Raw genomic sequence first — 15,137 nt, forward strand, 5'->3', positions numbered from 1 at the left:
TACAGTTTGGCCAGCTCGTGGTATGTATACGATTACGACGCTCTTCTGGGTCGATCCTCGGTCCTCCTCGTTCATCCCGTCCCACCCCAACCCCCGCCCCCTTCCTGCACGTTTTCATTAATAAATACGGTACGATTCCTCGATGAGGTTAGGATTATATCCACGCGTTTCTTCCGGGATAACGGGGTAAGAATTTCACCTACTTACTTCCACTTCTTCCTCGAACGACGTAAAGAGGTCCATAAAACTGCTCCTCGCTATCGAGCCGTGATCAAAATATATTATATACCGATACCGCATCGCGTTATTCAAATTCCAAGCGCGCTTTACCCCCGAGGAAGAGAGGGAGAGAGAAAATCATGATACCAGTAATAAAGAAAATTGAGGAATGGAAAAAATTATAATAATAACCTGCAAGCAGGCTCTCGTACCGCCGTAGATTTGAGCGATGTCATATCGCGGTTAGCTATCGACCAAACAGCTATACGACGAGCCCCAATCTTAACCCGTGTAATGATAATTACTCAGCGTTTTGTTATTTCCCAAACGTGTCGTTTACTTGTAGGCCGGAGCTCTTAGTCGTCTAATTACGACGATCTAATCGATTACAAGGTAGTTTCGGACGTAAATAAATTGCTTGATTTTCTTGCCGTCGGGGTTCACGATTAAACACGTGCCTTGAGGGAATTTCGTGACAACCGTATCTGAACATTAATTCTACTACTTGAACGCTGTTTTGCTATTACAAACTGTGTACAACATACTTCATCGAACAGGTACCTACTCCACTTTGTTTCGTGGTGTGGTCTTTTAGCGCGCTCGAGGCGGTATAACGTTGCGGTTAAAATTAGCGCCAGTAATGTTTTTCAAACTCACATTATATAGGCACCAAGCACGAAGTGTTGTTACATTCGTTTCCTTCCCACGAAAGGAACAAAGACCAAAGTTCTGCTTCCTTTTTGCAACAGTCGGGTAGCGACAGTCCTACCGGTATGCGTAACTACGTATTCTCCTTTGCAAAACATGTGTACCAAACGCGTGCGTGTATGTTAATAGTTACGCGATCGTGTTTCAATGTGGCGCCTGTACGCGATACTCGCTCCCAAACCAAACAGCGCGTGCCTCCGAATACCCTTTGCCAGTCGGGTGTTACGACGCTTTTTGGAATCTGAAATTCTCCGACCATGTTCCAGGCGTTGTTTCCGCACAATAGGGTAACTTTTTTTTTTACTTGAAAATAAATGCTTTGTTGAGAGTACAAAAGCGCGAGCAAAGTTCCCATTCGTTGTTTGCAATTCAAGTCTGAAGTCAATCAATGATATTGAGTTCGAAATTCGTACATCTGTTGTGTTTTTCGTTGATTAGCTGTTTTCTAATTTTGTGAAAAATGCGAAACCGAGATGGCATCGGCAAAATTTGTCCAGTTCTTCGGCATATGCGTGGCTCTCCCGACTGCGCCCGGATTTACAAGCGGTGGCGACATTTTGATGGGGCAGTAATAGCTCGGCCAATATGTACTCCTCGGGCGAACCCCTGGTAGGTACCCACCAACGACCCTCCGCAGTCGGGCGGGCAAACACAGTTAGCAATCCAGCACCTCGACTTCCAGGTCTGCGGCAGGAGGCGGCCGCCGGGGGGGTGGAGGGTTTAGCCCGAGCGGAAAACCAGGAAGCTGGGGGGGTGGCGGGGGCGGTTTAGGTGCGTGCGGAGACGACCAATATCGTAAAGCCGCAACGTGGCCTGATTAAACGTTACGTCGGGGTGATGCAGGCGTTTCTCACCGCGCGCCCTCCGCGTTTCTTTCAATAGCGTCAAGAGGGTGGGGAGGGATAAGGAAAATAGAAAAAATGTATGACCGTTCTTCGACGAAATTCTTTTCCCGGGGCGTATGGACGGGGAATACCTGCGGGGGTACGCGCCTAGGTACGAGCTCGCCGGTAGATTGAACGTAGGCTGCGATATTACGACCTGCTGGGAAATATATGGGGCCAAACGGGAAGATGGAGGAGGAGCTCCGAGGATCGAGGACGAGGCCCGGACTCGTCGAGGTATTTTTCGGGTCGCGGTTTTTGATTTGTCTAAAAAAACAGCGGGATCCTCCATAAAGGGACGCCAACTTGTTCCTCGCGATCCATTTTGTCTCTTGTTCGCGTATCTTCGGTAGAATGTAGACATTCGGCCAAGGTTGGACGCTGCGGTTCAACCGCGTTAAGACAATTTATACGTGCGTATTATTTTTATTTCAAGACCCGTCGGGGGATTTTGAGAAACGAATTTATATCCTTCTCATCATTTTACCTCGTCTCGTTTCCAGTTCTTCTTATTCTTCTTTTCTTTTTAACCACGCACAAATTTACACGCTCGGATTGCATTCTTTTCGATTCTTTGTTCAGCTGAATACCTTATAACTTGGCTGAAAATTTGGCAACGAATAACTTTGTCTCGCTTTTTATCATCTCGATCCGCATCTCTGTTATTCTCTTCTTCCATTCAAAGCTACAACGAAACCTCCCGCAGACACAGCCTGATGAGTTTAGAATAGACGAACCGGGTGCACAACGGCTGGCTAATTAAGGGGGTCGTAAACGGTGGAAGTATACTCCGGAGTCGAGTTCCTTTCAAAATTGAACAACCATACCCAGCTCCTTCTACCAATGGTACCTCACGTATATCGAGTGCGGTCGAAAGACGTAAATTACAGTCGGTGTTGCTGCAAGTGCATCAAACGCAAGGAGGACCCAGCGAGCACGTATCAGAGGTATAATTATACGCTCTGTACAACGTTTTCTTCGTATTTGACATTTTACTTGGTAAGTTTTTGTTTTTTTTTGTTTTCTTCTTTTCGTTCATATCGTTGTTGCCGTTGTTGTTGTTGTTGTTTCATTACGTAAAACAGCACGGTGGCATTTGTACCCAACGACGGCTGGGGGTGACGGCAATATGGGGGAACTGGTAGGAAAACGTTGCGCTGGGCTGTAATTAGAAGGTGCTGTTCTCTGCTCCTGCCGGGGTAGACAGACAGACGGCGAGGAAGGGGGATGGGGGAGGGGGTGGAATACCGCCGCTGTTCTTTGCCGATGCGTACCCATACATTTTTGCGTGTTACACGTTCACCCGCGCACGGACGTGTAGGTGAGCCTGTAGGGTGCGCGAAACTACCCCCCGCGAGGGAGCCTCGGCTTCGTTTCAATATGTCATCATTTATTTTGAAATTAAAATCTAATCCCAAGGCGAGTCACCGCCGCCATCGGCGACTCCCTTCTACTCTCGTATACATGCGAGATTACATTTAGTTTCGAAACTGCTGCAGCCTGTAACGCGCAGTCGGGTTGGCTCTTGTGTTTTCAAAGTCACGCCTGCCCTCGACGACTTTCCAACCAATGCATTCAAGTAGGGGGTTGTTAGCGGGGATCTATCCCTGTCGTAAAATAGCAATTTGTAAACTCAGGAGGGAAGTTCTCCGCTCGGATTTAGTTGGATTATTTTTTGAATAATAATCTGCGAACGGAGTAGAATGTTCTTAATACCGTTTGCTTGCGAGTTGTAACTTTCAACCTTTAAAATCGAAACGAATCTATAAGGCGTCGAATTTTGCAATAAGACATTTAATTAGGTTATATTGAAAGGTAAAAAATTAATAATAAATTTTTTTGGATTCTAAATCTTGAACTAAATCTGACCCAAGATCGCCGCAAGGTACTCTTTCTAAGTATCGAGAAAGTCGTGCATTCGAATTGAAAAAATTTCGGGGATGGATCGCAGCTTTGAGAGGTCGGAAACCTTCCTTGTAGCCACTTTGGGAATTGAAATTGTATTTTTAGTAGGCACGTAACTTGAATTCAGTGTTTTATTTTCGCTCGGTTTACATATACATAGACGGAGAGAGTAATTTCTTTTTTTCTTCTCTGCCAGTACCCTCCTCGTTGCTTATTTCCAGAGCTCAGATCCAACCGTTCGTGATGCGTGTACGTCGTCCTCTCGTTCATCTCACGTTCACACAATCTCATTGAGCAGCAATGACGTGTGCGTGGTTTAACATGAACAGGTCCATGAGCGGAGAACAAAGAAGTCATTCATTCATTCAAGTCCAGACTGTATCAATAGGCTGGTGCGGTGGTCCCTGCTTCTCTTTCTCCCCGCCCTCTCTTGGCTTATCGCAACAATTTACTGTACAGAACAAAAAAAGAAAAGATAAAAAACATTCCAAGACGTATTGGAGTATAGTATATTACGTGCACCGTGCATATTGTACACTACAATGGATTAAACGAGCCAATTAACGGGCCGCAAAATCGCAGTCGCGATAAGGTTTCGATAAATTGGCGAATAAATCGGACTGATCGAGGTAAGCGCCACCGAAATTTCCATATCCTTGAGCGAAATACCCTTCGGCTGCCGTAAAATGATCGCCAAGGTGGTGAGGAGGGAGAAGGATGACGAGATAAGATAAAATATGGAGAAGAAAAAGAGGCGGTAAGAAAAAAAGAAATTACCGCATCGACTCGGCGTGTGGGAATGTGCGATTAGGCGATTCACCGTAAAGAGAATCCAAGCTACGATCCGACGGCGCCGCATCCGTGCATATGGGTTTCGGTTCGTCCCTGCATCGCCACTATTATATTTCTCGACGTGTTCGTGTGGGGGCGATACACGCCCGATAATAGGACGCACCCTTACGGACAGCTCTGGATGGCGTTGGATACCGCTGGGAACAATGGAAGCCCTCTTGCTGTTTCCCTCCCCTCGGCCATCCATCCTTGTCGGAATCCTTTATTGCCCGGTGTACACACACCACTGCACATCCACGGAGCCGGGATGGAATGAGCTGTCCAACCAATCAGGATTTAAGTCTATTGCCAGGCGTGATGGACGCTCGGATTCTCTTCGCCGTCTCTCACCCGCTCAGCTCTCGCCATTGGACCATGCTTTTCTCCCGGAGTCTAGATCCTCGCAGAACCCGGCTAAGCCTGCTTCACCTTACCGTGGTTCTCACCAACGGAGTGAATCTGCCATTTGCGATCAGCGGAGTTCTTTACCCTCGATTTAAATCCCATTTTTCTGTATGTAACCCTCGCCAATGGTTACGGCAACGAGAAAAGGGACAGAAGGGTTGGAATTTTGTGCAGTAGGATAGGAGAAGAGATTCGTGAATCGACTTTGGTTTACAGACCGTGCAACCGCTGCTCCCGAAACGTTTATGGTAAACCGGTGCCGCTGGTTGTTGTTACGTTACGATAATAGCGTCGGGCACACGTGGCGTGTGGTAGAGCCGGCCGTGTAGGAGCCAATGGTGATGTTTAAAAGTGACACTTCGGTAGTATATCAGCATTCATGACACGTTACTATTAACCGTTGAGAGCGCAGGCGCATGGTTGGCAATTACCGTGCGCAGCTCGAGTGTTGAAACCGCAATCAAATACATACAGTCGTTACTCCGAGTCCTAAGAACATCGAAATCGAGAATTGGAAGCTATGAGGAAAGTCTTGACACAACGTCTGATCCAACAATACGGTACCGGGCGTTTGCGTCTAGTCATCGATCACTGTCAAATTCATCGTATCATTCTCACCGTTCGAGGACCGTAAATCCTGAGACTTACCCGACGTGTGAGAACGAATCGAATGGAAATTGGCGTTATTGGTGGTCGAGCCCGCGCAGCCAGTCATTCGATTGATCGATCTGTTTGCTGGTTCGATTCGTTGATCAGGATCTAAGCGAGCAACGAACCTGCCGAAGGAGTACGTAAATAAATTTGTCAGGCTATTTCGTCGGCTTGGAACTGCGGAGACAACGCACTTCGGGGGATGACGATGACGATGGCTCTGGTCTCAGCGGCAAAGAGTCGGTCTTCACGCGTGGGAAAATGACTCGAAGCTTGGCGGTACGGGCAATGTGTGTCTGTGCTAATTGAGGGTGGGAGACGAGTGGGAGGAATGGATGATTTTCACGTGTAATCGGAACGCGGGGACGAAAGGTCGTTGACAAGTTCATTCGTCGTTGAACCGTGAAGGAGACCTCGGTGGTAATCGCTTTACCTGAGGTGAAACTCAACATTCGCCCATTCGCCCACCACCACAACCACCTGGGATCTTCGCGGCTGAGCCGAGGCTTCGTCGGTAGAGTCGATAACTTCTTCTGCACATCGGTGTAAAATCGGTATACAAGACTTTTCCGCGGCTTCCATTTCCTCGTTCCCATATTTCCCGTTATTCTTCTCCCCCATTTGGCGAGAGCCGCCGCGTTCGCAATTTAAACAAATTGCAGCTTATTTCAAAATATGCCTTTTTCTCCCCCTTTCCGAGCTCCTCCTTCTTCTCGCCTGCTGCATTAACATCTATAGTTATAAATATCGTGTAACGGCTTAATTTAGCCCCGCGGACTCGCTGCCGGAGCGTGAAATCCCACGCGAGTGAAAGACTCAGACGGTCTCGAGACTTCGCCGACAAGGCGAACGCGGAGTAAGAAGGCAATGGTTCGCCGCAACGCGGGAGCCGAGGCTAATCGTTTCTGCGGTCCCATCGGATTCCGCCAACCAATGAACCATGGCTTTGCTCTTGTACCATTTTCCACACAACGTCGGAACATTTTTACTACCTTGCATACTTCTTCTCTATGAGGATACGGTCTTTCTTTGCCTTTTTACCCTGTGAAAATACTACTTCGACGATTATATTTCCTTGGTACTATACATGGCACGCTATCAAGATACGTCCAAACTTTTCTTCGCGATTCAGAAGTACGAAAAGTTTTGTCCATTTCTTGAAGATAAAAAAAAAAAAAAATCGAGCTCTAAAATTTCAGCACTGTTTCTGTAAACCTCAATTAGGATCAGCCCGACGGGCTTGAGCGCTCGTTAACCTGACCGTATTGTTTTTGTGTCGTATTCTTAAAGTTATACTTCTCCGTGATAGAATTCCGCCGAGTGACGGTGGTCCGGAAGGTTAATCGACGGTAAAGATTTACGAGAATGATCCTTTCGTACGTCGTTCGTCGTCATTTTCAAGCCGGGAAAAATTTATCGGCCGGGGGATAAGCGTTCGAAGACTGGTTGGTGTCGGGTCCTCCTCAGATTCTGAATATTTCCTTCACCTCTCCTTTTTTGTTTTCCTTTCCCTTTTTCTCGAACCGATAAATAGGCACTTACAATTCCACGCCAAGCCGCGGTTTTCAGAGAATACGATTCGCCCCCGAACCGATTGACTTTCTCGTTTTTGACGCTGAATTCCCCCGACGAATGGAAGTTTATCGCGGGATGAGCCGGAGAGAATCTGGGTACCAGCTACATATATCGATTCCGGGTATTCGGGCGATACTTCGATCCTGAAGTATATTTGCGCAACGTGAAAGTATCCGAAAGAATAAGAATGAGTTGGGAAAAAATGCAGCTGCGCGATGGCTGAGAGAATGTTTCACTGGCACGCGGCTTGCGATTGCGACTCGCTGAAAGGTCTGTTTTATTTGAAAACTTTATTACACTCATACCCGTATAAGACAATCCACTAATTGTCGAAGCCGTCTGAAGCAACACTTGCATGCTGCGATAATTATCGTTCGTTTCAGGTTAATAAGTTGAAACTCGGCGTTGCTGAGGTGATCTTAAAACGTAACGATAACCGCCAATGATGATGGCGGTAGTTATTTTTATCGCAGGTATAACACGAAGGTGTGCAGTTAAACCGTAGATCAAATTTTCTAGACCAATTAAACCAACCTTGCGACAAATCTATTCCACGTACCTGATATAGAAGCCTTACCCATGCTGCACTAGCCGGGAAAATAGATCCTGAAATCCACCATCGACCCCCTTAAAACAAGGGTGCGAGTATACAAGACGCCCGGCGTTGTTTCGGGACCGAATTTTCCGCGTCCAAGTATTGCCGGGATGGATATCGAGTGTAAGAAACTGGAGGGTTGGGCGGTTGCTGCTGCTCCTCGAAAACGGGGGGATGGATGAGCGAAGGAAAGCTGTTTTCAATGCGGCATCGAGAGTGCCTTTATGTCTCCGAACGTGAGTACACGGGCTATAGGAGGGGTTCGATCGGGGGGTTGGGGTGGGTGGGTGGACGGCAGAGAGTGAGGAGCGAGTAGCGAAGAGCGAAGAGTGAAGAGCGGGGAGATAGGAGGGCTGACTCTGACGTTAACCGTAGCGCGACGATTTATTGCCGTTCGAGATATCTTGGCTCGGGCCTTCCGCCGAGGGGGCGGGGGCGGGGACGGAAGGGGGGGATGGGGGGTGGAGAGTCGGATATCGACGGGGGTTCCGCGCGAGAGGCACGCAGCCGAGCAAACTTCCCCAATATCCGCGGCTCCGCAGCCACCTCGCAACCCCCTCGCAGCGTCGGCAGCCCGGCTTCTGCAGCTCGCGAGAACCGAAAGCAGATATTAAACTTAATATATGGCTGCAATTAGGCGCAGGCCGCACCACTCCACCGCTACATACCTCCGCCTCTTCCCCCGTCCGCCGCCGCCTCTCATCCCTTACCTCGACTCCGGCTCCAGACACCTCCGAGCCGCTGTCAACCGTAACTTTAACCAGTTTAAATCTCCAGAGGCAAAATGCTAAATAGTCTCCAGCGCGAATTAACCCTCCTAGCCCCCCCCCCCCCCCCCTCCTCCCTCCCCCCCTTCGCCCCTGCCGCCGACGGGGGATCAATTGCGTCTTTTGGACCTCCTCCCCCCCCATCCCCCCGCCCCTGCCACCGCCGCCACGGTTTATATCCAGTACGAGACAAATTCGCGATCGGGAGCCTGAATTAGTGGCTTGCTAATAACGCTCAAACGGATTTTATTGCTCGCAAGATTTCACTTCGTTTTTTTTTTTCTCCTCGTACTCAATGTTGTTTCGGCGTTTTATTTGGTATAGGTCGATTTCTTTTCCGTATTATACGCGTGTGCGAGTGTATTTATCAGAAGTTGAGTAACGAGAAAATTGCAGTCCTTTCGAATCGAAGAAGAATAATTTTTATATTTTTTTTGTGCTTTGAAAACTCGTCCCGTCTTGAAAACGCAACATTATTCTTTGATTGCTTGTTAAATTAAATTTTACGAGCCTACAGCTTGTTGAGAGGGAAATTCAATTCGGAGTGTTCAAAGTCACGTCTCATGAATCAATAAGATAGGTGTGAAAAAATTGTTGCATGGTTGCATACTTGTGCAGTTTTTTCAATTTTATTCTCGCTGGTTTCTTCATTTTTTTTTTTTTCTCACTCTGTCTTGTCTGTCAGATCGACGCGAAAGATACCTGAGTCATACTAAATTCAGCAGTATCTTCAGCTTCATCAAACCATGAAAGTTTACCAGGGAAGATTTACGTGTCCCGGCTCATAACGCTCGGTTAAAGAAAATCAGGTCCGATAACCGCGACAACGACGCTGAACCGATGGCTAAGCTATACCTATAACGCGAAAAAGCGCATCAGGCAGTTGTAGCCGAAATGGGGAAATGATTTGATACAATTTTCTTTCGAGACAATTCACCCCGTCGCTTCCCCCCCCCCCCCCCCCCGCCCACCCTTCTTGATCACATTTCAAATATGGTTCGTAACAGTGAATATCGCGTACGTACTTCCTCCAATCGACGAATAATCATTCATTCCAGTGTTATTGGTGTACTCGTGTAACCTACGAGTAGAGAAATCCTCGCAACCTGCCAACCCCGTGTATAATATAAGTAAAGCCATAAGTAAAGTCGCTCCTCCAACCCCTCCGTGAATTTTCCGCAAGGCGAGTCAGGCCTGCAGTAGCAGCGGGAGGAAAGTGTGCGGGTTACGTGTACAGCGCGGGGAAAAAGGAGCAGGGTCAACTTCGAGGAAGGGAGTGATCCGAGAATATGGGAGTCGGGGTGAAGGGAAGGGCGCAGGATCCGGATATCTAAATAAATCTCGCATTAGGCTAATTTCGTTGAATTTATTTTTGATAGCCGGCACAGCGCACCTTGATATCCTCAGATATATTTATGGCCGGTGTGCAGCTACCGCCATAGACGTTCTACCCCCCCTGCATCCCCCGCAACCCCCGACGCCTCTGCCGTCAGCAGGATGAAATGGTCGCCCCTATGCCGTTGCCTTGGCAACCGTGGCTCCGGGATCCGGCGGCTCTCCTCCCTCAGACTTTGCCCGACGACCGCCGCCCCTCGCGAACGCCGGCTGCGGGGGTGAAACTTCGGGAAAATTCCCCCGCCGCTACGTCGCACGCACACGTTTGAACCCGAGAGCGGCGTCGACGACTGCGGCGAACGGCCATGTTGAATTCAATATCGGCGCTCCCGGCATTCCGGCCAGGAGGAACCCTCGCCCTTGGCGATTTTCAACCCCCAACCCTCGTCAACCCGTTGAAAACAAACCTCTTCCTCTTCCGTCGCCGCCCGAGGAAGAACGACCAACAACCACCGGTCAGCTTCTTCCTTCCGGCCCGCGTCCTGGACGCAAGACGGTCGAACAACAACCTCGGCAACGAGCTGTTTGCTCCCCGGGAATATCTTTGACCTCGATAAGAAAATCTCGGACGTCATTATCCCGATGCAGCCGCAGAGTAGCCGAGATATGGACGAAAGTTCCCGATCCTTTCGCTCCATCGTCATTGATCCAATCCTTGAACCGTCGGGTCAGTGTGCAGGTTTTCTGTAAGCCGTGATTTTCCGGGAAGCGAATTGAACAGGGGGTTCTCCGGTGCACGGAAGATCGCGAATCGTGGCAAACTTCGCTCTGCCTTGCGATTTCCATAAACCCGATATGCTCGCGCGCGTAGCTCTTTCACGCCTTCCACGAAGGCCGTGTACCGTGCATGCTGGAAATATCCAAAGGTGCTATGAACTCTGCAGCTGTAAGACGCGTCGTTTTGCACCGAGTTGCGAACAGGCGGCATAACGACCCCGTGACGATAAGTTAGAAAAGGGTCTCACCAAACCGCCACGTGGCGTGCATGGCGCGTGCGTGTGTGTGTGTGTGGGAACGCGAGGTGCATGCCTCGGTATGTATTTACGAATACGAAAAGGACGGACTGCCTCCGGGTTTTAGACCCGATAGCGTGGTGGACGTGGAACGAGAGTTCGAGAAAAAAAAATTACGTTGGATGCTCGTCACGGCGCCGCCGAGCTGGCGAGTCGCCTCGAACATCTCGGATCTTACCGCCTGTCCTCTTGCTCGCTCCGCAACTTCCATTATGTATTATTTCAAACTCAGACGAGGCGTTAGTCGGTTGGTTCGATTTGCATCTCGGAACGCGCAGAGGAAGGAGGAAAAGGCCGCCGGAGAGGGTTGTTAACGTTTTTAGTTCGCGAACGGTAATATATGTGTATGGTAGTTAATCTAATTTAACCTTTGCGTGCTTCTTCCATTTTTTTTTTTTTTTTTTCATAAATATGGTTCGAACGCCGTTATGTTCAGGCAGGTGTTTACCTGGAAGTTTCTTTTATAACGGCCGTCCGATGGCAAGGAGATAAAGTTTAGGTACCCAAACATCGTAAAAAATGGTCAGTCCCCCGGTCTGCTGTTAGTGTTCGGTATACTACGGCATCGACTCGGGCCGCGTGTCATCGGGGTGTTTACGACTTTGACTCTTTTAGAGAAAGTTAGGCAAGTTCCAGCACTCGTTCTGCGATTATGTCAATACAGTGTAGGTGAATTTTCGAAAAGGGTTCATCGTCCAGTCGTCGTAACAACGGATCGAAACTTTTTCAAGGAATTTTCCGAAACTTTCTTTCCCCCCTTCTAGAACCCCATCCAGTCACTCTTTCTCTCTCTCTCTCTCTCTCTCTCTCTCTCTCTCTCTCTCTCTCTCGTTCTCTTTTCTTTTTCAGCTTTCCTTTTTTCCCTTGATATTTTTTTACTGCTCCTCAACCCCTGCAATAAACCGCCCATCCGGAATTACCCTTTTGTTAGAAGATAGAAAGAGCGAGGGAGAGCGTAAAAAAAGAGACTCTCTTCGGTCTTCTCGTACCCCCAGGAAGGGTGGACACCAGTTGAGAAATGGGAAAAGTTGAGGCGCTATACCGCGTAAGTGGAAATTCGAACCGCACGAGGCTTTCCTTTTTCTTAACTTTTTAACATTTTCCCTCTCTCTCTCTCTCTCTCTCTCTCTCTCTCTCTCGTTCTTTCCGTTACCGTCTCCCCTTTTCCGTTCCAAGTTTCGTCATGGCTCAACCCGGGTATAGACCCAGATCGTGCCTGACCGCGTCTCGTACATTGGAGGAGGTACACGTCGTGGTCGCACCGTAGCCTTCGCGGGAAGAGCAAAGTAGAAAAGGGAAAGAAGGTAAAAAGAACATGAGGAAACGAAAGTAACGAGTGAACAGAAAGGAAAAAACTACTCGATACAGATCTCTCTCCCACCCCCTATTTCTACGTATATTACCGAGGGCCGGGGAGAGTTGACCGTATCCAAAGATTTTGTTATTTGATAAATGAAAGGTCGTAAACAAGAAGTATCTCTCCTGAGAAAGGTAATTAGCGGTACGCGATGTAAAATACTATATATTCGTGTTCGTTACACAAGTTGATTGCCGTGTTTCGCTCATACCTTACACAGCTTGCCCACGCCGAAGGCACCGATGTTACAAGCTTGTGTTCAAACGAAATAAAAATTTTTAATGAATTAAGTTTGCGTCAGATCCTTAGAATCGATTCGTGGCCAGGTTGAGAAACTGCCTCGTGACTCGTAAACACGTCGGGCTGTGCCTGCCTCTGCTGTAACCCACACAACAGCTCGGAAAGGTGGTCTGGCTCCGTTCGTAGCGTATCGCGAGTTTTCGATCCGAAGTAATTACGAAGCGGGGCAAAGTAAGAGAGAAGAAAAAAAGAGAAAGGGATATAAAAATAAAGGCTCGAAAGGGTGAAGAATGCGCGAATGTTGCGGCATAGCAGCGTGGGCCGTGATTCGAGGGAGGCGTTCACTCCGTATTCGCGTCTTTATACCAGTTCCTCATTTCTCTGTTACAGGCCCGAACGGGTGTCCGCGACGCAGAGGGCGACAGACCTACACGCGGTTCCAGACGCTGGAGCTCGAGAAGGAGTTCCACTTCAACCACTACCTGACGAGGAGGCGGCGGATCGAGATCGCGCACGCGCTCTGTCTCACCGAGAGGCAGATAAAGATATGGTTTCAGAATCGGCGAATGAAGCTGAAGAAGGAGCTGCGAGCCGTGAAGGAGATAAACGAACAGGCGAGGCGCGAGCGGGAGGAACAGGACAGGATGAAGCAGCAGCAGCAGGAGAAGCAGGCGAAAATGCAGCAGGAACAGCAGAACGCCCTTCAGCATCAGCAGCACCACGTCACCGGCCTCGACAAGGCCCAGAGCGACCTCCTCAAGGCGGTCAGCAAGGTACCGACATAGAACGAGATCGCGACTGAGACACCGAACGCCGCCCCGAGTCTGCAGCGAGAGTTATTATCATTTTATCGTTTTCACACGTACGACGTACGCGAATAGCCGCTCTTGCGTCGCGCGTACGTTACACGCGTTACATTGCGGGGAATGCCGCGTCTGGCCGACTGCGAGCATCCATCATCCCACATCACCTGCGGCGACGACGACGGCAACGACTATAAGACGACGATTATGATAACGAGTGAAACCTTACACCCACAACTACGTACTTACCTGGCCGGTCCCGAATTACTAACAGCACCGCGCGCGAAAGTAGCGCGCGTGTTTGTCTCTTTGAAGGGCCGCCGGAGCCTGACTGATATTCCTTGTAGAATGTAGAATTTTGTTGAAATCGGCAGAGACGCGTGGCGAATTATTGAGGATTGACGAGAAATCGGGATCTAGGGAAGAAGAGGAATAAAAATATATACATGTATGCATGTATATATATATATATATATATATGAAGGAACGGAGTGCCGAGTTACGCGAGGACGCTCGTTGCAATCGCACTTACGGCGAACGCGAAGTGGAACTGTACAACATGTACCAGTAAGTGGTGAGGCCGAGTGCGTTGCGAGGTATTTTTTATCGTACCTCCGAATGATATACCTAATATTATATAGGGTGCGTGCAGTATCAATTGTGTTGTGTTTATGCGTTATGTTATACGTATGTCGAGATGTATTCCGCACCCAAGCGAATACCCCATGTTAATTGTTAATGCGCAAACGCAACAATACGCAATCACACACGGACGCAGGCGTGGAAGATGTGCAGTGCTTGCGACTCGAAGTAAGTGCACAATGTCCACTGTATTTCGTCCCTAAGCTACATATACATATAATATATATATATGTATGTAATAATTCGCTGACTCGAGTCGAAGTAATATAATAATTTATGTTACACACGTATACATATATTAATGTGTGCAACGTTTGTCACGCGGTGTGCAGCGTTAGAAAAAGGGCCATTATTACGCGATATTCGAAGAAGATCGTGTTTTTTTCTAATTTTTATTATTATTTCTTTTCTAGTTTTTGTTTTTTTTTTTGTTTTTTTTTTTTAATTTTATTTTTATTATTATTATTTTTTTTTTACACCTCACTCGTGTTTTTCATGTTAAAACGATACGTGTTGTCTGTATATTTCCATTGATATACATATTATTATTTCTTGGTTGTTTTCTAATTATTATAGTGCATATAAATTAATTAGATCGTTTCGTAAAATCGGTACCTTTATATATTACTATTATAATCTATACATATATGTTTATGTATATAATGTATGTATACATATAACATATACAATCACGTGCAATTGAAATTAAGTTGTGTTTGTCTTCGGAGTTTAATTCGTTAATGTATAAAAATCTTATCCGCGTGCTGGCGAGTCGATCGTGTAACAATATGCTGGAACAATTTTTTACTTCACACGGTGTGATGCTGTTTGATTTTTGACACAACAAACGTCGAGTGTCGGACGATCGTCGAGATGAGGTAACAATTTTTCTCGGCATAGGTATTTTTTTTTTCAATGCAATGATAGAAATATTTCATTCTACTACGTACTGCGTAAAATGCTCACAATCGGTATGTTGAACATTGTTTTGAATTACAAGTACTTCTAAATTCCAGCAGCGTGCACAATTTTGTTTCTTCTTTTTTGGTGTATTAGGTAAAATGTTCATCTTCTCTTTTCTCGGGAATCAGACGTTTACATGTGTATAAAAATACATAAATAATGTGTCGGAAATTTATATCATATA

At 47.5% G+C, this 15,137-nt stretch overlaps 1 protein-coding gene across 2 annotated transcripts in view; it reads left to right on the top strand.

Annotated features, from left to right (window-relative positions):
* Nucleotides 1–14,319, top strand: part of LOC124217715 (homeobox protein abdominal-A homolog) — a 29,260-nt gene extending 14,941 nt beyond the window's left edge. For both annotated transcript variants that reach the window (XM_046623744.2, XM_046623830.2), the window contains exon 3: nt 12,936–14,319. In XM_046623744.2, coding sequence (XP_046479700.1) covers nt 12,936–13,330 — 395 coding nt within the window. In that variant the 3' untranslated portion in view covers nt 13,331–14,319. The remainder of the gene's footprint in view (nt 1–12,935) is intronic.
* Nucleotides 14,320–15,137: the final 818 nt, after the last annotated feature.

The sequence above is a fragment of the Neodiprion pinetum genome, chromosome 1 (genome assembly GCF_021155775.2).
Source record: "Neodiprion pinetum isolate iyNeoPine1 chromosome 1, iyNeoPine1.2, whole genome shotgun sequence".
NCBI classification, from domain to species: domain Eukaryota; kingdom Metazoa; phylum Arthropoda; class Insecta; order Hymenoptera; family Diprionidae; genus Neodiprion; species Neodiprion pinetum.